General features: G+C 42.7%; 1 protein-coding gene across 6 annotated transcripts in view; it reads right to left on the bottom strand.

The window, feature by feature from the left end:
- The window catches only part of FNDC3B (fibronectin type III domain containing 3B), a 361,319-nt gene that overhangs the window by 92,404 nt on the left and 244,963 nt on the right, over window positions 1-23,952 (bottom strand). For all 6 annotated transcript variants that reach the window (XM_045037264.1, XM_045037263.1, XM_045037265.1 and 3 more), the window contains 2 exons: window positions 10,082-10,140; window positions 2,273-2,424 (listed from right to left, as the gene is read on the bottom strand). In XM_045037264.1, the coding sequence (XP_044893199.1) occupies window positions 2,273-2,424; window positions 10,082-10,140 (211 nt within the window). The remainder of the gene's footprint in view (window positions 1-2,272; window positions 2,425-10,081; window positions 10,141-23,952) is intronic.

The following is a 23,952-nucleotide window of genomic DNA, read 5'->3' on the forward strand; positions in this document are numbered from 1 at the left end:
TAGCTCTCTGATATATACACATACCAATCAGTAGCTCTCTTACATAAATGAAACCCAGTTATACGACCAGAAGTTGCAAATGAAACTTAACTTAGCCATGAGGCAAAAGCCATGACAAAATAAGGAATGTTCCATTGAAAGTTTTTAAAAGGTGAGGATTATTATTTGGAGGGGGGAGCACATGACTATACTCTTCAAAAATCTCTGTGCCCCCAAAATACTGTGTTAGTGTTCCAAATTAAAGGTGAAAGACGTATGAGCACAAACTGCAATATCTGACCCTGGCCAGGATGTTGTCCTAGAGGGGAAGGAAAATGCTATAAGACATTATTTAATCAACTGACAAACCCAGCGTGTGGTCGATGGACTAGATCAAAGTATATTATCAACGCAAATTTATGAAGCTGGTAATTACACTGCAGCGATGTCAGAAAATATCCTTATTCCTGGGAAATATACTGAAGAATTTTGCAGTAAAAGGCCATGATACATACAACTAATGGGAAAAAATACAGATTGGGAGGAGAGAAAGAGTACTCCAATGGTCAACCAAACAGGATAAAAGGCTACTAATAGGTGAATCTGGGTAAAGGATCTATGCATATTCCTTGATCCCTTTATTTTTGCAACATTTTATAAGTTTGAAATTATTTTAAATAAAAATATGCTTTTAAAGTTGCCAACTGGAAGCCAACGTCCACACCCTGCCTATAATTCTGATGTCTGACCTGCACTGTATGTTTAATGTGGTTTTGCATTTGCTGAATGAGTCTGGCATTAGGAAAGCTTACATAAAAATTCAGATTTTCAGTATTTTTGGGGGGAAAAAATCCAAAGAAATCAGCAATTCTAAGGCCTGCATTCCCTTATGGCACCAACCTATTTTAGGTGAGCGGTGGCTGCTCCTTCAGAGGAAGGCAGGGGTGCTCCTGTGCACCCCATCCCCAATCTTCCTCCTTTTCTCGCTTAACGTTATCTGCCTAGCCCCCTGGTCACTTGAGATAGCTCCTGCCACTAGTGGTCATCTGGCGTGGACAGAATCTCATGGTTTCTTGGTACGGCTGGGGCAAACAGTGCTCTGTATTTCTTGACCAATGTGGACTTCTCAAAACAGAACCAAATAGTTGTGAGCTGGAGTAAGGAATTAGGATTTTTTTTTTTTCTAAGTATAGTGGGGAATCACTGCAGTGTCTTCAGTGGGGAGTGACCCAGTGTGACCCGGTTTATGTCGTGTGGAGGCTAGGTAGCAGGAGGAGAGGAGACATTGGAAGAGGCTGAGGACATCCCTGCAGGAGTCCAGGGAGGGGACAATGGAGGCACAGTGGGCAGTGAGGCGGGGAGAGAGTGCCTAATGGGCCTCCTTCCCTGTCTCTTACCCATCTTCTTAGTGCAGAAGACATGTCCTGGAGCAAGTTAAGAACTCACAACAGGGCTGGGGAGATACAAGGTTGGTGGCACAGGTACAGCAGGGAAACGGGACAGAGAGCCAGCCTCTCCGGCAGAGGAAGAAGTGCAGTTTGTGTGACCATGCTAGGCTGGCCTCTGGTGGTCATTCTGGGGGCCACTCAAAGGGAGGTCAAACAAGCAGTGAAAACAAGACTGATGCTCTGATTTCCTGCTCTGCAAATGTGGGCGGAGCCTAGCAATTACAAAAGAGAAAAGGCCTGACCCTGAAAATTTTTAATTACATTTAGGACATGGCTATAAATCATTTAGATTGTTAATATCTGGGAGTTGGTAACACAGAAGGGACAATCCCCTACCCTGTGAGCTAAACTTACTGAAGAAAGTCTTGGAATGAAATGCTCTAAAGGCATCTTTACTACAGGCTAGAAACCTATTGTGGATGGTAAGAAACAGGATAAAATGGAAGGAAACCATATTAGAGAATTTCAAGAAAACATCAGAAAATGGTCTGGGTCGAAAAAGGTAACCGTGTAAGTGCATGATTGATGTACATAAAAATTAAAAATCATCCTCACTTTTAACCCTGACAGACATTAATGGAAATTTTTCTTTAGTACTATACTGACAAACTAACATAACCAAATGATATTTCATCAACATCAAATAGCTCCACAAAAGTCATTTCTGACTGGTAATTACTCTGGACAAAAATAACTCTTGACATTATAATGATCACTAATTCTTAAAATGAACTATTTAAAGAAAAGTTTGCAAAGCCTCTAAACTTCTCCTGTTTCTTATTTTCCTTAATGACTCCAACGGCACAGCTTAGCAGAAGAGCAAAACACATGGAAATATATGCTACCTGTAAATTATCTTGTATTTTCCATCTCGTCCTTTGTCTGATAAGGCAACCTCATAACTGTAGGGGAAAGAAAGACCGCTGTGGGGTCCACCGGAAAGTCCAACAGGGGGAGCCCAGGACAAAACAACTGCTCTTGCCTGAATATTAGAAACCTGAGGAAGAAAAACACAGACGAAATTATTCAAATCCACTTCATACACATCAGACACTACTTCTTCCAGTAACATTTTTGTCATGGTTAGTAGTGGCATAAAATTGGCTTAGTGTTAATGCAAGGCGAACAATTTTAATTACAATGAAAAACACATCATATATAGTACTTTTTTGTCAAAGTCCTGGTGTCCGAAATAGCTCCTAAAGCATCTGTCCTTATAACGTAATTCACATTAGATCCTCCAGAAAGTAAAGTCATCAGTCTTGTTTGGGAGCTTTTTTTTTTTAAAGGTAAGAAGTTGAGTGTGAGGCTTCAGTGATCTCCACGATGGCCATCACGTTACATGGAAGGAGCCATGTCCGCAGGTACTTTCCGCTTGCCTCTGAGCCTCCCATGCCAGTACCTTTCAAATCACCCTCGTTGAAGGCCTCAGTTTCCGGGAGAACCCAGTGATGGGGGAGGAGAACCATGGCTCGGGCTGAAATGTGTGTGGAGGTGATGTTTTACCTCTCTAAGCTCTGCCTTTTTCTTTTTGGGGAAGCCTCTGTGTAAGACTTCATTTGAACAAAGGACTCTGGCACCTTCAAACATCCCAACTTTCTTCCTTTACTTAGAACCAACTACACTGAGGCAGGTTCCACGCCACTGTTCCTCAGCAGGACTGAGCTCCAGCCACCTCGGGCCGTAACCTGCCCACTAAAGAGACCCTGCAGTGGGCTTCCTGCCCTTCCATCCCAGGTGCCCACTCTAGCTGGTGCTTCCTGGGGCACCCCCCCTCCCAGATACACTGTTTGCACTCTTTGCAATCTTTGTTTTAGAGTCCATTTCTGGAGAAACTCAACCTAACGCACAGTCTAATTCTTTGCAATAAATCAACAGAACTTTGATGTTCTAATTTTCTAAAGGTTATTTTGCTGCTCTCTGGATACTGGTCTCAATAATATTAAAAACAAGGGTTAACATACATGCTAAAGCTTCATGTTCATAAAGACTTCATAGTGACAGATTATTAGTCTATGGGTAGAGATACGTAAACTATTCAGTTTCCCCTTTTTTTCATCCATTTTTGTCACTATCTGATCGATACAGAGTATTAAAATGTAATACAAAATAATTTAAAAACATGAATAATATGGACTGTGAATACTGAATTTCTTTTCAGGCTGTCATTCTTTCCAAGTTTAGCAGCGATCCCTCCATATCATTTTTATTCCATACAGACAAAGCAGCAAGATCTATTTAACCAATTATTTAGTCAAATCCCCGCTCATCATTTAAGACCTAGCCAGCCCTCACTATCCCCACGTAAACTTCCCTGAAGTCTTTCACCTGTCATCACTCTTCTGTTCTACAGCACCTGGTTATCTTTACTTCTGCAAATCGAGTTTAGGGCATTTGTCTACCTTTCCCACCGGACTGTGGGACTTCCTAAGGACAGGACCCAAGTCATATTCAACTGTGAGCAGTGGTTGCTTAGTAAATGTCTGTTGAATGAAAAATAAAAATCAAAGGGAGTGAGACAGTCTGAGTTTGTGATACAGGAGACACAGGGGATGGCAGACCAGCATTACATACCTCTTAAAAAACTCTGGGGAGACACTCTTAAGAATCAAACTCCACCCCTTTGTGCCATGACTCCAGACTAGCATCTCTTCTTGCCCTGTCCCCCGACCCTCCTGTGCTATACACCCCTTCAGGATGCCATTCCTTTTCATGCCCCTATAACTTAGCTTCTGACTTTCCTGCTTTCTAACGTAGGATCTCTGCCTCAAAGAGCACCAACATGGTGAAGAGAGACGGCCTCATAGCAGACACACGGCACAGAGAGACCCAGAGGAGCTTGAGGGCGATTCTGGAAAGGTTTCTGTACATTCCTGCCTAAACCCATGCTGAGAATCAACCACTGTTTTCTTTGTGCTCTGGTCACATTCTGCTGGTACCTATGCTGGGCAATCATTTCATTGCACTGTGCCTTACTTGGTTATTTGTGCATTCATTCTCCTGACTAGATTTTAAGGCAGTGCTTCTACAATGCATACCAGGATATCTGCTGCATTCTTTGATACACCATTAATGAGTCATCTTGAGGTACTGGTACCTCATAAAACTAACGGACTTCCTGATGTTTTTTCTTTTTTCTTCTAATGTTTATTTTTGAGAATGAGAGAGAGAGCAGGGGAGGGAGGGAGAGAGGGAGAGAGAGAGAGAGAGAGGAGAGAGAAAGAATCCCAAGTCGGTTCCTCGCTGTCAGCACAGAGCCGGATGTGGGGCTCAATTCCAGGAACCGTGAGATCGTGACCTGAGCCGAGATCAGGAGTCAGACGCTTAACCAACTGAGCCACTCAGGTGCCCCCAGAGATAACGTGAGAGAGAGAGGGGGACAGAGGATCTGAAGCGGGCTCTGTGCTGACAGCAGAGAGCCCGATGCGGGGCTCGAACTCATGAACTGTGAGGTCATGACTCGAGCTAAAGTCAGGCGCTTAATGGACTAAGCCACCCAGGCGCCCTCTCTAGTTCCCATGAGCATGCCTTAAGAAAGCAAACTGTCCTCTGAACACAGGTCTCCGTGCACATGCACTCTTCCAATAGGCCAGACTGTGGGAAGCACACTTTGAGAACTCTACATCATTTTCAAAGGACGGCAGCCATGGCTTCTGAGAATTCTTTCCTGGAGCTAAGCAGCCTGCCACCTAGATTACTACCACTGGTCTGGAACCAATTCCCCCCTGTACTCCTGTTCCCTCTCTTTCAGACTCCAGGGCCTCAGGTTTCCATTCTTTAAGGCACTGGAATCCTCCCTAGAGAAAGAATGCCTCGTTTCTGTTAGAACTTGGAATTCACTTCCGTTTCAAGGATGATGCCAGGAAATTGCATGATGCCCTTCAAGAGAATGTCACGTAAAGGGGAACCCTCAGCACCGGACGCACACTCTAAGTGTCCAGGGAGATGATAACCTTAATGAGAGACCCGAGCTCTAAGAACTCTGACTGGTTCAGGCCTACTACAGAGTGAAAGCAATCTCAGAGGAGCAGTAACTTCTAAGTCCCTGTGTTTCTCTCTCTCTCTCTCTCTCTCTCTCTCTCTTTCTCCGTGGGGAAAACTTTCTCACCAGCAGTGACCACTGAACTACTCGAGGGCAGCTAATCTGACAGTCACAAGGAACATCATGGCTGACATCCGAAAGAAGACTAGAAGCCATAACACGAACTGACTTCCTGATGTTTAATTATCCGACTGTAAATAGAAGTCAATCTCCTTTATGATGATAATAAAAGTGATGATCTCTAGTTACAAAATCATTGGGCAAGACCCAAACTGACACTTTGTTTGGCACCAGAGATGTAAAAGGTCTGGTGGGGAGGTTGCCAGTAGCAAGACTTCAGAGAAATTAAACTGTTTTGAAGTATCTCGAAGGAGTCATAAAACCATCATTTGTTTCTAAATAATTACATCCTGACTAGAAATCGTTGTTGCCTATATATTTGTTAAACGTAGACTCCAACTTGAGGCCAGTTGCTAGTTAAAAGCGTATATATGTGCATGTCCATTAGGACCTAAGACTGTATGATCGCGTCGCTATTTGATACACCATCTTTCGCTCACCTTGTGCCCCCTCTCTCCTGTTCATTATTTTAGTACTTTTCTGTAAAATGTTACTATCTTAATTCTTAGGCCATATTATATGCAAATTATATTTATTATTTGGAACAAAAATACCATTTACTCTCATCAAGTTACTAAACTGTTCCTCCCATGTTAAAAAATATTTCTGAGTAAGTAAGTAGCTTCTAAATCTGGTCAGGACTTTGGAGTTAACTATGTGGGAGGCCTGCAGATCCAATTAGGGAGAACGCTAAGGAAATATTACCATGGAAATATTGGCTTCACTTCAGAAGTACCATCATGAAAAATAATAACACAATGGAAAAGTTAAAAGCAAAAGGTCAGAGATCGTTACTCAAAAAAAAAAAAAAAAAAAAAAAAAAAGACTCAAATCTAGGAATTTCACCATCATCTGTTTCTATAATCCCTCAAGTGCTAAGAACTGCCAAACCTTTTCAGATACACTGTTGTTTATTTTTCGAGGAATGGCTTCTTGGAGGGGCAATTGTTTCTCTTAGGTCAGTGCACTCACTTCTGGAACCGACAAATCAATTGTTCCCACAAGCTAAACATTAGCGGAGGGAAACAATGCAGGTTACATTTATTTACATCCTGAAAATAAACAGCCCGGCGGTAAGTGGGAGGCTGCATCCAGCACTGTCATCAGAGCAGATCAAAGGCTGGAGGTGGCAGGTACTGGGAGAGGTTTATTCCTCAATCACTTAGAACAGGAGCAAAATTGTTTCCCTGATAGAGCAGTGGCTAGGACTCTGGTCCCCAAGGCACCTACCTAACTCTTACAGTCTCAGGACAAATACCTAGCAAATCCGTGCGGTTTTACTCCGTGACTCAGTATTTGGATCTTTATAGTATCCAGGTTTCTGTAGAGTAAATGACTTGCTCAACTCAGTGTGCCCAAAGCTCTAGAAAGATGACCGGAACCCACAAATCTTAAAAATTCCTTCTACACCTAACACAAACCATCTACAAAATCTCAGAGAAAAAATATGTGCCTTTTATTTAGACGTGTTATCAGATGTGGCTGAAAGGAAAAAAAAAAAATCAGGAAGAAAATGCCCAACTTGCTGAACTCTGCCTCTTTCCCTGGAAGGCAGCTGGACACCCCTCTCCCATTTCAGAGTGTGGTGGGGAATTTCACTTTTGCATACTGATATGCTACAAACTCCAGAGAAGTACCCTATCCCAAGTCCTCTCTAAATACTATATGATTTACTTCTCCCATAGTCCCATGTGGTATGTATCATCCTGCCTTTGGAGGGTGAGGAAACCGAGGCTCAGGGAGGTCATGGAACTTACCCAAGGTCACAGAGACAGCTAAAGGCCCAGAGGGCCAGAATGCAAAGCAGAGGCCCTTGCTCTCCAGGCCCCTGCCCGGAGCTCTGGCACCAGGCTGTCCCCACATTCCACCATGCTGGCCGAACCTCATCTGATGCTGGCGGGCCTTCAGGCTTTTGTCTCCCCTGCCAGAACCTAGCTGCAGCCATTGCGGTCTGCCACACGTTTATTCAGCAAATATTTGTTAAAGGTTCACAAGGTGCCAAGGACAGTGCTAGGTATTAGAGGCACAAAGATAAATAAGACCCAGTCATGAATAAGACCTTCAGGCAGAGACAGGGGAGAAGAGGAAGGGAGGAAAAATGTGTAAACATCTAACTGGGCTGGGAAGGACGAGTGGGCGATCACCAGGCAGAGAAGGTTTAGGCGGGGCCAAGGGGGAAGGAATGACCCCCGTAATATGTCCCCATCCTAATCCCTGGAACCTATGCATAAGTTGCCCTAAAAGGTGAAAGGGACTTTGCAGATGTGATTCATTGCAGATCGTGTGAGACAGAAACAACCCTGGATTATTTGGGTGGGCTCAGTGTAGTGACAAGGGTCCTTGTAAGTGAAAGAGCGGGGCAGGAAAGTCAGAGTCAGAGAAGGAGACAGGAGGATGGAAGGAGCCGTGGGCCAAGGAATGCAGGCAACCTCCAGAAGCAGCCGGAAAACATGAAGGAACAGATTCTCCCCAGAGCCTCCAGAAGAAATGTCGCCTGCTAACAGATGCTAGCCTAGTGAGACCCATTTTGGACTGTCTAACCACTCAGATGACAATCTTACCAATTTTGCACCTCATGTCGTATCTGTTTACATAAAAGCTGGTCTATCCACCCTGCTCCAAAAAATGTAAACAGCAAGCACTTAATAAATGCTGAATCAAGGAAAGGACTAGTGCATTTAAATGGTGCTTTTTTTTTTTATCTTGCTAGAGCCACACGATCCTAACAAACATAGACTCTGTCACTTCTGCCGTAAAGAAATGACAAGGAATAACTCAAGAAAAACCCAGTGTGTGTTCACATGACGAAGGCAGGCCTGTGAAGTTCTGTGACTGTGTTTGAGACAGTCAAATAACCTGTTGTTCTGCCTTCTCGATTAGGACTCCTGTTTTCTTCATGGAGTTTCCTTCTTCTTGCTATACCACGAATATATATACTATATACCACGATTATGTCCCCAAGCTTTTTCTAACCTCTCCCTATACTCCCCCCGCCAGCCCCAAAAATATCATCCACTCTTACTCCCACAGCTTGAACTATAACTCTATGCCTGTGATCTGATCACTATCTCGTTCCCCTCTCTCCCCAGCACTGCCCTACCAGACATATATGACTGCCCCTGCATTTACTTCCTTGGTGCCCTGCCAGTGAAACACACTCAACATGTCCAAGAATATCACTGGAGATCATAAAAACTACACAAACCCATTCTAGGGGAATTCACAGATTACTGCGAAAAAGCAAATGGCGTAAAATGTATTACACACATACATACACGCAGAGCACAGTGAAGCTGGGGGTAGTACCCACCCCAGTGGGTATATAGAACCCAGTACCCACAGGGGTTCTATATACCAGGTGGAGAATCCCACCTGATGGGCAGGGACAGCAATCAAGGGAGACTCTTGGAGGCAGCAACTCCTCAGTGGAGGCATCGGAGCCTGAAAGCCCAGCTATCTGAGAGGTCATAACGCCTTACTGACTCCTCTAGGCAGTTCCGGTATGCATCCTCTCCCTGACACGCCTAGGGCCACCACCTGAATTCTGCCTCCTGTACCCTCCTGCCAGAGCTACAGTAACAGATTCTTGGTGCCTGCCTCCCTGGGTCCATCCTTTTCTCACCCCGATGCATCTGCCAACCGTCCGTGCATCCTAAAAGTACAGCCCTGACTATGTAACTTCTATGCCCCAAAACTCGTGGCAACCTGCTCCCTACACCAGAGTAAGTGCAGACTCCCCCCCGCTCCAGGAGTTCCTTGCGGGACCCATACTCCAACACACCTGCTTTTAGGTTTTAGTCAAACTCAACTGTGTACCCTGAGGCATGTTTGAGCTCTTCTGTTAAAAAGCCTCAGGATTTGAAACGCACGAGGGATCAAGGTTTTCCAATTGGGCCGGAAAACCTCCAAAGAACTTTGGCTCTCTGACCTCAGATGAAAGGCTGAGTCAACGTTTTCAGTTTTTCACTTGGATTTCAAAGCATTTGGCAAAATCAGACCTAAAACCTCACAATATCATCACTCCCACCAATTTTTTTTCTTGCCATTACACTCAATATCTTGGACTTCTTTTCAGCTAATATTTAAATGCCTTTTTGAAATTTACCTGGAAAAATACTCGGAATCACTGAGGCTTTCAAAAATTATTATTACTATATTTACACAGGTTCAAGGAATTGCCAAAAGAAAACAGTTGTATAGACCTGTGGGAGGGAAGGGTGTCACGGGGACGCTATGTGTCCTTGGAAGCAGGGAAGAATACCTAATTGCATTCAGAATATCTAAATAAAGGACACATTTTGGTGGATTGTGACAGAACAGAAGACTGTTGTTCTATATTTTCATGCTCCATTAATAACAACACTGTTTCATAGTTTATAAATAATCAGCAATAGGAAGGGGCCCTTTTGTTTACCTACGATGTGGTGAAAGAAAAGCACACTTGAAATGCTTAAGAATGTGTCATTTGTGCTGAGAAATCCAGAAGACATACCTGTGGTTTCTCTATTCCTGAAAGAATGTCTTGCACCCTCTTTACTTCCAACTCATACTCTGCATGGAGAAAGAGAAAAAAAGACAAGCCGTTAATACCATTAGGAGGCAATAATGTTGCCAAGTTCCTCCTCCAAGGCCTTTAACTATAGCGAGCATTAAGTCAGTTGCCCGTTACCGTGAACTCTGGGTACCACAGACAGGATCATGAAAATTCAGAATGGGAAGGATGTTGGGGTGGGGATTTCCCTGTGGTTGTGCTAACTTGCCACTATCTCGGTTCACATACTCACAAAGTTGACGAGATTAACACTGAGTCCCTTCTAATAACTCACCAGGCAACAGAAAATAAAAGGTCCTAAGAAGGAGAGAAATGGGTGCAGCTAGAGGCTGAGAGCAATTAAGAGATGAGGTTGAAGAGACAGTGGCCGATTCATCGAGGGCTCGGAGTTCAGATATTTTAGTTCAGGTTTTATTCCAAGTTCAGTGGGCAGCCTCTGAAGTGTTTAAGTAGAGGGACTGACGTGATCTTTTTCCCCCCCGCCCCAAGTCTGAAAAGATCTGTTTGGCTTTGCAGGAATAATGGACATACAGAAGGCAGGAGCGACCGTGGAAAAATCAGTCAGTACATTGCCGCACTGGTCCAGGTGAAGGAGGACAGAGCTGGCCTGGGTTGGGATGGCAGCAAAGACGGTGAAAACGGAACTGGTTTTGGAGGTATGGGTGCTAAGGGACTGGGTGTGAGAGTCGAGGGTGAGGGAATGAACAGAATCAAGATAATTCCCTGTTTTGGGCTTGATCAACTGGATGGATGAGGATATCTTTTAATAAGACGGGGAAGCGGGCAAGTTTTGCACTGGGGCAAGAAATGTTTTAAAAACAAAGGGAGGACAGTGCTTAGAGTAGAGAGGATGGGGAGGGAAGAGTATGTGTAAAAGAAGGATAAGAGCCTTTAAACTTGACTGTCTTGCAGAGGAATCCCTTGACTTTCGCAACCTACTTGATGTAATCTAATTTTGAGTTTACAGATTTAACTGTTAAACCTAGTTTATGAGGTAAATGCTAGATACATGATTACCAAGACATATGTCCTCACCCTCAAATAGTTCAAGTCTAGTGAGGGGGAAATGAAAGCAGCAGGCAATTAATTCCATGTGATACATACTTTGGTATAGGTAACCCAAGACAGAGCATTCTAGAAGGCTTCCTAAGCACCAACATCTAGCTGACCCTGTGGCCAAGCAGGCCACTGGAGGTGACGGGAGACGTGGAACAAGGGGGTGAGAGGTTAGTAAGTCCAGCTCTTTCGGAGGCTGTTCATACTCATTGCTCAGGTCGATCTCAAAGTCACCTTTTAAAAGAATCCCACCTCGGGGCGCCTGGGTGGCTTGGTCGGTTAAGCGTCCGACTTCAGCTCAGGTCATGATCTCACGGTCCGTGAGTTCGAGCCCCGCATCGGGCTCTGTGCTGACAGCTCAGAGCCTGGAGCCTGTTTCAGATTCTGTGTCCCCCTCTCTCTCTGCCCCTCCCCTGTTCATGCTCTGTCTCTCTCTGTCTCAAAAATAAATAAACGTTAAAAAAATTAAAAAAAAAAAATCCCACCTCAACCCCACCCCCTGCTCAGCCTCCAGTCATTCTGCAGTCCCACTTATCTCCTTTCTTGTGGCTACCAAAATCTAAAAGTTCTCTTATTCATGTGTTCTCGTTTACTACTTTTCTTTCTTACTAAAATATAAGCTTCAGGAAGGCAGAGATGCTACAGATCCAAAAAAAACAATTTTTTTTTTTTTCTGTAAAGAATCAGGGGCGCCTGGGTGGCTCAGTCGGTTGAGCATCCAACTTCGGCTCAGGCCATGAACTCACTATTTGTGAGTTCGAGCCCCGTGTCGGGCTCTGCGCTGACAGCTCAGAGCCTGGAGCCTGCTTCTGATTCTGTGTCTTTGCCCCTCCCATACTCTGTCTCTCAATAATAAATAAACGTTAAAAAAAAAAAAAAGAAACAGAATCAGACAGTGAATATTTTTCAATTTGCACATAGAACACCGTCACATATTCTTCTTTGTTGTTATATCCCTGTGAAAACGTAACAATCTCCTCAGTTTGTGACTCACACACAACAGACCACGGGGCTGGCTGCAGTGTGCGGACCCCTTTGGTAGGACACACTCAGGATTTAGCCCACAGCACCTAGCACCGTTCCTGTGTGATCCAAGCTCAATAGCTTTGTTACCTAAATAAATGAACCAAGCCCAAGTGAAAAATAGTAAGACTTCAGGGTACCCGTGTGGCTCAGCCGATTAAGCATCCGATTTCGGCTCAGGTCATGATCTCGCGGTTCGTGGGCTCGAGCCCCACGTCGGGCTCTGTGCTGACAGCTCAGAGCCTGGAGCCTGCTTTGGATTCTGTGTCTCCCTCTCTTTCTGCCCCTCCCCCACTTATGTACGCATGCGTGTGCTCGCGCTCACTCGCTCACTCTCTCTCTCTCTCTCAAATATAAACAAACATTAAAATATTTTTAAATAAATAATAAGACTCATAGCTGGCACCACCATAAACTTTAAAAGGATCAGTTCTTCACTGTTTCTTACTGTATTCTATTTAGAAGATGTTTACTTCTATTTTGGTGAGAAAAAGAAACGGACTGGTGTTTAAATTGCAGGTGTTTTGTATTACAACAAAAAGAAACTTCGCATTCAAAAGGCCAAATGACACCCTTGTTTATAGTCATGTAATCTTGTTAAGATATAGATAATGGTTTATACCCATAAGTCAAACACGCACATACCCTCACATTTTCTGGAAGCTCATACTAAGCAGACTCTACATTTATCTCATAATCTGAGGAGTTGATTGTCAGTACAAAAGTAAAATAAATACAGTTGCAATATACGAACTGGTTCGGTTGTCAAAGACCAAACTTTCTGAATCTCTGGCTATTCTAGAGTTTGCAGGAACCTATGGTTTCAGACACTCGTAGAAATAGACACATGCACAGAACCAGCTGGAGGAGGCCACTGCTTCCTTCCACCATCGCAGACACCAGCACCAGAAGCCAGAAGCCACACCCCACCCTTGAGGTAATAAAGGTTGAGACTAGAGTGTAGATAATCACCTATTCGACAACGAAGGGAAGTACTAAGGAGCTCAGCAAAAGAAGTATCCTCAGGACTATGTACTAGATACAGGGCCTGAAAGAGAGAAGCAAAAAAGGACGCTTTGTCCCACAAAAATTGGAGGCCCCTCCCTCTGGCCAGCTTTCAAACGCAGATGACAGGAGAAATGGCCAGGCTTTTGACAGAAAAAGGAAAAAAATGAGAAAGGAGGTTGGATTAGAAGGGGGAGAGGGTGGGGTAGAGATCTGTTTAAAATGAAAAAGAATGGGTTGTGGGTAAGAGCCAGAAATACAAGGGAAAGGTCCTGACTGAGATAAAAACAACTTCTGAAGAGAGGTTAGGACGGTCCAGGTTTGTCTTTGATTATAGCAGTGAAAGCTGACGTGTTCTGAGCACCCAGCTACGTGCTGGTTGAGGGGCCAACACCTTGCTCATTTTTACAACATCCCCTGCAAGACGGACATGCTCTGCTCAGTCTTCTGACAGTGGGCAGGACTGAAGTCTATTTCGTCCACCACAGTTTTCACCTTCGGTGCTGAGTACGACACCTGCAGGCATCTGACAGATGAGGAGAAGGAATGAATGAGGAAACTGAGGCTCAGACAGCAGATGCGATCTCCCCGAGGGATACAAGACCAGTACCTGGTCCAAAAGCAAAGAGAACGTCTCACTGCATCATGACAAATTAATAGGGATCTGGGGGGTCACAAGGGAGAGGATGTGGAGAGACAAGAGTGGAGGGAGTTTTGCCCCGGGGTGCATGGAAGAAGGAAGGCAGCAGAGGAAACCATCCAGATCCCATGAGAGGGTTTGTATTGGGGTTTTTTGTTGTTGGTGTTGGTGGTGGGGTGTGTGTGTGTGTGTGTGTGTGTGTGTGTGTGTGTGTGTGTGTATGCACACACACTTTAAATCTCGGAGAAAGCTGTCAGAGAAATAGAGCAAAGGCCTCTGGATCTGGGCAGAAGGTATGTGAGAAAGGGAAGAAAAAGTAGGGCATGAATGGAGCCAAATAAACAAAGGATTCAGAGAAGATCAAAAATCCAAAGGGCAGGGCGAGGGGAGGAAAGGTAGTGACAGGACAATCAATGCCCCATTATATCAGGAGAAATGCGGTATCAAAGCCAGACTGGATTCCTTCTTTCTTTCAAGACTCTAAAATGTGAATACGGAAAAAGAAGAGAAAAATGCATCCGTACCACATTTACTGAATGCTTTTCCATTTGTGCTGCCACAGGCTAAGGGTAAATAAATGCCAGGCATACAATATGCACACACAAGAGTGAAAATAAAATCCCTTTAACTGAGCTAAAGTGACAGTTACCACGTGTAAAATAAGCTCTTGTCCGAAAGCTAGCAGTCTGGTACGAAATGCCAAAATTCACGACTCTACTACCTAAATAACCGAGTTCACTTGGACCCTGGCCTACCTCTCCCAAGGCAAGATTTAACTGGGCCTCGGAGAAGTCTATGAATTATCACCCTTTCCAATAAACAGCCTCGGAGCTCAGCTATTCAGTGTATTTCAGAGTCTGGGTAAAGCTTTCGCTTGCTCGCCATGCTTTCTTTCTCTGTGTCTCTACTTCTCCCTCTCTTATGCTCTCACACACACATATCGTGAGTGAGGAAGAACAGCTAATGCGGTCACAAAAATTTATGAGCAAAACCAAGAAGGATAGTTCTGGTGATCTGTCTTCAGGAAATCTTTCATATCAAGTTAAAAAGAAAACTATGGGGAGCCTGGGTGGCTCAGTCGGTTAAGCGTCTAACTCTTGACTTTGGCTCAGGTCATGATCTCACGGTTTGTGAGTTCGAGCCCTGTGTCGGCTCCATGCTGACAGCGCAGAGCCTGTTTGGGATTCTCTCTTTCAAAATTAATAATAATAATAATTAAGAAAAGAAAACTATGTCTCGTTTGTCTCTGTGTTTACCTCTTAAAGAATTTGGTGTGACAGCCGAGCAACAGATTGTCCTAGAAGAGGGGAATAAAGGGGGTGGGGGGAGACACTTGGGTGGCACAGTCGGTTTAGCATCTGACTTCAGCTCAGGTCATGATCTCACAGCTCATGAGTTCGAGCCCCACATCGGGCTCTGTGCTGACAGCTTAGAGTCTGGAGCCTGCTTCAGATTCTGTGTCCCTCTCTCACTCTACCCCTTCCCCGCTCATACTCTCCCACCTTTCCTCCCTCGCCCTCAAGAATAAGTAAACATTAAAAAAAATTAAGGGGCACCTGGGCGGCTCAGTCGGTTAAGCGTCCGACTTCAGCTCAGGTCATGATCTCACGGTTCGTGGGTTCGAGCCCTGCATTGGGCTCTGTGCTGACAGCTCAGAGCCTGGACCTTGCCTTGGATTCTGTGTCTTCCTCTCTCTCTGCTCCTCCCCCACTCACGCTTTCTCTCTCTCTCTCTCTCTCTCTCTCTCTCTCTCTCTCTCTCTCTCTCTCAGAAATAAACATTAAAAAAAATTTTTTTAATTAAAAAAAAGAGGAAAAAAATGCAAGGTTCTGTTACAGGGTTGTAGGATGAGGTTCTTTTCATTATCATGTCTGCCTTCTTCCCCCTGGTTTGCAGCAAGGAAATTAATCCACAGGCAAATCTTACAGGCCAACTTGTATTTCTTTCTCCTCGCATTAAAACTGCCACGAGTTAAGCAAACAGATTAAAATCATTTTCTTCCTGCTTTAATTTTGTTGCAACCATGGCTGATATGGATAGACGTGACAACCCACCTTTCATATCACTACCTTCTTAATACTGAAAAACCTTTTCCTTGCAGTGAAGATGGTGCTGATCAATAAAAAAGGATTATAGGGCACTCTCAGTGCTCCAAACAGAACAGGCATGTTGTTTTGCAGACACAGACACATTTGGGAGGTAGGTCATTTCTTAAAAAGGAGTTAAGATGGGAGCCTCTAGTTTCAACATGTCCCAAGGAGTTGAGAACCACCCAAATTGCAAATGACAAAAAAAAAAAAAAAAAAAAAGGGGAAGGGGGATTCAGCTCAGTGATTTACATTTTTCTTCATCCCAAAAGAAATCTCCTCCCAAGAAAATAAAGCACTTTTTAGCAAAGGGAAAGTTAAAATAAAAATACACAAGCAAGCAAATATACTTTAAAAAAAAAAAAAAAAGAAAAAACAGCAACAACAACCCACACACAGAGAGAGAATATGTGTCATGTGAAATTTAAACTTTCCACAAATAATGGTTTTCATGTTTGCTCCAAAAAGAACTGTAAGTTCAGACTGTTTGAATAACTGTAAGGCCTAAACTAATTAAAATATCCCCCTTTATAAACACAATTTACTTCTTTGGTTTGCTTCACATTTTTTCCATCTTAGAAAAGAAATACAGCTAGACACTTAGCTGCTAGCTATAGAATGTATTTATGGTTGTAACAGCCCCTTCATTCCAATGGAATGACATCAGCATTATTTCTCTGTAAACCTTCCGTCTAGTTCTCATCCGCACGGCTCATTTACAGATATGCCTGGCATAACAGAATATGCTTTCTCAGATTTGCCAAAGAGCTGACTTAGCTACTATCTTTAACACATTATATATAATAAACAAGGGGTGTGGAAAATATGCAACTTCTTGTCATGCCCATTTTAGGGATAAGAGGCTTCAACTCACTACTCAAGACAAGAACTATATGAACAGAAATAAATCCTTTGGACGAAAAAAATATGACTCAATAATTAAGGACAAGTTGAATATCCAATCACTGCCTACCAATGCTAATGAGAATGATTGGGGATGAAGTAAGATGGCTTAAGAATGCTTACTGAATTGCTTTTCTAATGAGAGAAAAAATAAATTAGCCATTTTCATTTTTGAAATACTACCTATGCTGAGAAAAACAAAGAATCAATAAATGCACACAAAAGTAGTATTAATTACTTAAGAACCTCCATTTAGTGATTATAATCCAGAGTTAATGGTGTTAAAATCAAATATTAAAAATGTACAAAATCACAAGGAATACATTTACATAATCTAGGACAATGCAGTTAATCCCCAAGGACAAATATTCCAGGAATATCTTCAGATATCAATCATCCCGATGCTAAAAATACAAAAATAAATCTCTCTCTAGCCATTTAGCTGGTTAAGTGGTTACTCTATTGGAAATTCTGAAAGATAGCCAAGGGAATACCAGACTCTCAACACTAACAAGAAAGCAGCAGGCAGGTGAACATATGTTAGGGGACGCTGCCTTCCAGTCTAGGGAAATATTTCTAAGAGAACTTGGGTTCCCAACAGATTGTGGAGCCTTAAGAGAAAGAGCAGAGATGAATTCCTTTTGCAGGTGGAGTGCCTGGCTGGAGAGGAGGGATGGCCAGAGGACATAAATGGGACAGGGTCAGGGGTGGGGGGTGGGGGGTGCTAGTTTCCTCTAAGCTTTTGTCGATATTTCTGGAACTGAGTAGAAAGAATGATTTTCTTTCCTGGTCCAGGATTTGAGCAAAGTCCTACCGGGAATATTTACATTAACCTACTCGTAGGCAAAAATGGGTCTCTTCAGGCAAAAGCTGTCCACCACTGTAGGTAGTAAGAGGGACAACAGAGAAGTGGCAGGTCTAGGACCTGAATGAAAAGGGAAAGCACCAGATACAATACTTCTGTTGACTCTCAGGTCAACTCAAAGGTTATGTCTCAGCCACCTACTTTGAATGCCAACTAAACTGGGGTCTACCTGAAATACTAGGAGATTCTAGGTTCATTTCTGCCAACTGCCTAAGAAACACTCTTGTGTTTACTTCACAAAAATCGTACTTCTGCACGGAACTGGACACACACAGCTAGCATTTTTAAGAACGTCAAATTAAATAGGGATGAAAACCCCACAAAAATGGATAAAGTATTAGGTAGATATGCTTGCCTGGCAAGCTTGATTCTACACCAGTCCTGTCCTTTCCCTCCCTCCGTCTGTTTGAGACGTTTCACTGGCTAGCTGAGCCCTAACCTGTGCCAGATATAGCTCTTTTATTTTGGGGGAAGGCTCAACGCCATGATTATCCAGCAAGAGCTGGTGCCCTCCCTGGGTGTGTAACAGGAAGGCAATCGCTTAAACAAGGATAGAGCGACTTACAAAGGTAATTAAAGTTTATACGCTACTTTCTGCGCTGGCGTCTGTAAACGTTGCCACAAAATGTTTTTTCATTAAGACTTGGCATGTCACACTGAAAACTTCTCAAGTAGCTTATTCAGAATTTTTGCAAAACTGTGTCAACTGACAGGCAGAATCCGGAGAGAACAATTTTGTAACACATTAAATCTGAAAAAGAACCTTAATATTTTTTTTTAATTTAAAAAATGTTTTCTTATTTATTTTTGAGAGAGAGAGAGAGAGAGACAGACAGACAGACAGAGTACCAGCAGGGGAGAGGCAGAGAGAGAGGGAGACACAGAATGTGAAGCAGGTTCCAGGCTGAGAGCTGTCAGCATGGAGGCCAAAGCAGGGTTTGAACTCATGAACCTTGAGATCATGACCTGAGCTGAAGTTGGACACTTAACTGACTGAGTTACACAGGTGCCCCAAGAATTTTAATATTTATACCACCTATATAGCAAGTTTTGAAGTTTTTATTCCTACATTTTCTTTTTCTTTCTTCCTTTTTCTTTCTTTCTTTCTTTCTTTCTTTCTTTCTTTCTTTCTTTCTTTCTTTCTTTCTTTCTTTCTTCTCTTTCTTTCTTTCCTTTCTTTCTTTCTTTCTTTCTTTCTTTCTTTCTTTCTTTCTTTCTTTCTTTCTCCTTCCTTCCTTCCTTCCTTCCTTCCTTCCTTTCCTTCCTTCCTTCCTTCCTTCCTTCCTTCTTTTCATGTTACACAACATACAGTGTAGTCTTGGCTTCAGTAGAACCCAGTGATTCATCACTTACATACAACACCCACTACTCATCCCAACAAATGCCTTCCTTAATTGCCCATCACCCATTTTACCCAGCCCCACCAACCCTTACTTTGTTCTTTGTATTGAAGAGTCTCTTATGGTTTGCCTGCCTCTGTTTTTATCTTAGTTTTCCTTCCCTTCCCCTATGATCATGTTAAGTTTCTCAAATTCCACATGAGTGAAATCATGTGGTATCTGTCTTTCTCTGACCCAATTATTTCGCTTAGTATCACATCCTCCAGTTCCATACATGTTGTGACAAATGGCAAGATTTCATTCTCTTTCATTGCCAAGTAGTATTCCATTGTGTGTGTGTGTGTGTGTGTGTGTGTGTGTGTGTGTGTGTGTGTTATACATCTTCTTTATCCATTCATCAGTTGATGGACATTTGGGATCTTTCCATAATTTGGCTATTATTGACAGCACTGCTATAAACATTGGGGTACATGTGCCCCTTTGAATCGGCACTCCTGTATCCTTTGGATGAATTCCTAGTAGTGCAATTGCTGCGTCATAGGGTAATTCTATTTTTAATTTTTTGAGGAACCTCCATACTGTTTTCCAGAGTGGCTCCACCAGTTTGAATTCCCACCAACAGTGTAAGAGGGTTCCCCTTTCTCCAAATCCTCATCAACATTTGTTGTTTGTTTCCTGAGTTGTTAATTTCAGCCACTCTGACCAGTGTGAGGTGGTATCTCATTTTGGTTTGGATATTTCCCTGATGATGAGCGATGCTGAACATCCTTTCATGTCTCTGCCACGTGGATGTCTTCTTTGGAAAAGTGTCTATTCAGGTCTTCTGCCCGTGTCTTCACTGGATTATTTGTTTTTCAGGTGTTGAGTTTGGTAAGTTCTCTGTAGATTTTGGATACTAACCTTTATACGGCATGTCATTTGCAAATATCTTCCCCCATTCCCCCCAGTTGACTTTTAGTTTTGCTGATTGTTTCCTTTACTGTGCAGAAGACTTTTATCTTGATGAGGTCCCAATAGTTCATTTTTGCTTTTGTTCCCCTTGCCTCTGGAGACGTGTCAAGTCAGAAGTTGCTGCGGCCAAGGTCAGGGAAGTTGCTGCCTGTTTTCTCCTGTAGGATTTTGATGGTTTCCTGTCTCATACTTAGACCTTTCATCCATTTTGAATTTGTTTTTGTGTATGGTGTAAGAAAGCACACCTACATTTTCTTAACTGATGTCTCATATGACTAACATATCCATTTGGAGGATAGGTATTCAGTGTATGTTCAAAGAATCCAGTGAAGCTCATCAGCTGATATGGGGATCAAATTCAGAGCTAATGTGATGTGGCAGGGTGCCAAATAATTCCACAGAGTTTTAGCATATGGAAAAGTCATTACGGCCCATGGTACAACCTACCCTACCCAGGAAATCAGCCAAGGATATACATGTGGGTACATATTGAAAATGCGTATTAGCCACCAGGAACGTAATGTCAATGAGTAAAAGACAGTGGACACATTAGGCAAAAGCGGAGGGTAAAGACTGTGGAAAATGGAAAAAGCCCTCACCCTATCTAAAGGGGGCAGCTACTATGTATGGCAATCAATTACTGCCAGGCAGGATCATTGGTCTAAGGTTGACAAACACTGCCATTTTCTAAAGAATCTAGAAATGGAAAAATTTTCATGAAATTGCCTGATTTGTAAAAATATACATTGTAAGACATTTTTAATCTACAGAAAAGTGGAGTAGAACTATGAACACCCATATGCCCTTCACCCAGACTTATCAATTGTTAACATTTTGCTATACTTGCACATTCACATTTTGTCTCTACATATATACGCTTTTTTTCAGAACCATTTGAAAGGAAGATGTTGATCTTATGCTAAAATCTTAAATTTATCCCCAAAACTTCAGCATGTCTTTCCTTTTTTTTTTTTAATTTTTTTAAATGTTTTATTTAGTTTTGACTGAGAGAGAGAGAGACAGAGCATGAGCGGGGGAGGGGCAGAGAGAGAGGGAGACAGAATCTGAAGCAGGCTCCAGGCTCTGAGCTGTCAGCACAGAGCCTGACACGGGGCTCGAACTCACAGACCGCAAGATCATGACCTGAGCCGAAGTCGGACACTCAACCAACTGAGCCACCCAGGCGCCCCCAGCATGTCTTTCCTAAGAACAAGAACTTTCTTGCACATAATCGTAACACAACCAAAAGATTTCACATTGACAGAATAAAATCTAATGTGTATTCCATACTCAAATTACCCCAACTCTTCCAATAATATCTTTAATCCTTTGCCTCCTAATCCAAGATCCAATCAAGGAACACGTGTTGGATTCATTTGTCAAGTTTCACTAGACTCCTTTAACCTAGAACAGGAATCCCCTGTACTTTTTTATCTTCCTAAGGTTGATATTTTTAAAGTGTCTGGGCCAGTTTTCTTAAGGCATGTACCACTATCTGGACTGTGTGACTACATCCTCATAATTATATTCAAATTAAAAACTTTTGGCAAGAATTCTGTACAGATGTACTTCCCATCCATTACACGAGGAAGCACACAGTACCAATTTGAACCTTTTGATGATGCCCTGCACTGTGATCACTTGGTTACAGTGTTGTGTAACCTCTTTCTCCACAGTGAAAGCACCTTCTCCTCCTTTCACCTGATGGTTAAACACTGATGATTTTTGCCAGAAAATATTACATTAATAGTTTCAAGATGGCAATATTCCTAATTCTACCCTTTTTTCCAAGTTTATTAGTTCTTTCTCCCACTTTAAGTGTCTATGAACTCATGGACTGTTTTTTATTAAAAAAAATTGTAATGCTCCATTGCAATTGTTCTTTTCGATGCTAAAACTGTCCCAAATGCAGCCAGTGGGAGTCCCTTCAAGTTGTTTTCTATGCCCCTTTGTCCACTTCCTTAAGATATCTGGTTTAGGGGTGCCTGGGTGGCTCAGCCAGTTAAGCATCCGACTTCGGCTCAGGTCATGATCTCACGGTTTGTGAGTTCGAGCCCTCCGTCGGGTTCTGTGCTGACAGCTTGGAGCCTGGATCCTGCTTCAGACTCTGTGTCTCCCTCTCTCTCTCTGCCCCTCCCCGTTCGTTCATGCTCTGTCTCTGTCTCAAAAATAAATTAACATTAAAAAAAATTAAAAAAAAAAGATTTCTGGTTTAAACACCTATTTAATATTCTGGCTTAAGATCAGTTGGCCAAAAGTACAAAAATGTACAGACAGCTAGTGACAGATTTTAGTAGCATAAAGTAGAATTCATCCAAATTATTCAGATTTGTCAAAAGCCACTATTAGCCAAGGATTTACTTATTCAAAAGGGACTAGAGGGGCGCCTGGGTGGCTCAGTCGGTTGAGCGTCCGACAGCTTGTGAGTTCAAGCGTCGTGTCACGCTCTGTGCTGACAGCTCAGAGCCCGGAACCCGCTTTGGATTCTGTTTCTCCCTCTCTCTCTCCCCTCCCCTGCTCGCTCACTGTCTCTGTCTCTGTCTCTGTCTCTGTCTCTCTCAGAAATAAACATTAAAAAAAATGTTTTTAACTGACTAGAAAGAAAAAGTAACATGTAAGTATTTCTGGTTTCTAAACCTTTTAGAAATTAAAGTTAAAACAAAGCAACCCAATAATCCAAGAGCCAGCCATTTTAAACAATATTTTAAGGGGCACCTGGGTGGCTCAGTTGGTTGAGCATCCGACTTTGGCTCAGGTCACGATCTCACGGTTCTTGAGTTCGAGTCCCGCGTCAGGCTCTGTGCTGACAGCTGGGAACCTGGATCTACTTCAGATTCTGCATCTCCCTCTGTCTCTGCCCCTCCCCCACTCATGCTCTGTCTCTCTCTCTCTCAAAGATAAATAATAAATGTTAAAAAATTTTTTTGAGTATTTTAAGACATAGAAAACTTGAAACAACCATTGGGTAAAAGAAGAAATCAAAAGGAATAAATTATCTCAAAACAAATGAAAACAAAACACAACAAAGCAAATATTGTGGGATGCACCAAAAGAAGTTATAAGAGGAAAGGTCACAGCAATAAACATATACATGATGAATTTAGAAAGACCTCAAATAAACAACTTTCACCTCAAGAAACTAGAAAAAGAACAAATTAAGCCCAAAGTTAGCAGAAGGAAGGAAATATTAAGGATCAGAACAGAAATAGATGAAATACAAATCAGAAAATAGAAGGAGGACACCTGGGTGGCTCAGTCAGTTAAGCATCTGACTCATTGTTTTGGCTCAGGTCACGATCTCACGGTTTGTGAGACTGAACCCCGCGTCAGGCTCTGCGCTGACAGGATGCAGCCTGATTGGAATTCTCTCTCTCCCTCTCTCTCTGCCCCTCCCCTACGCGCTCGCTCGCTCTCTCTCCCCCTGTCTCTCTCTCTTCTCCATATAAATAAAATAAACTTAAAAGAAAAAGTAAAACAGAATCAATGGAACCAAGAGTTGGTTCTTCAAAAAAGATAAGATTGACAAACCTTTAGCTAGCCCAAGTAAAAGAGAGAGGACTCAAAATTAGAAGTGAAAGAGACATTACAAATGATACTACAGGAATACATAGAATCATGAAATTACTATGAACAATTATATGCCAACAAGTTACCTAACTGAGAAGGAATGGATACATTTCTAGAAACACACAACCTACCAAGACTGAACCAGTCAGAAAGAGGAATTAATACCAATCCTCCTCAAACTTTTCCAAATATTAAGAGGAGGGAACACTTCCAAACTTACTCTGTGAGGCCAGCATTACTTTGATACCAAAACCAGATAAAGATGCCACAAGCAAACTTCAGGCCACAATCTCTAATGAATATACATGCAAAAATTCTCAACAAAATATTAATAAACCAAATTCAAGACATATTAAAAGGATTATATACCATTA

This window comes from Felis catus, chromosome C2 (genome assembly GCF_018350175.1).
Source record: "Felis catus isolate Fca126 chromosome C2, F.catus_Fca126_mat1.0, whole genome shotgun sequence".
In the NCBI taxonomy this organism is placed as follows: Eukaryota; Metazoa; Chordata; class Mammalia; order Carnivora; family Felidae; genus Felis; species Felis catus.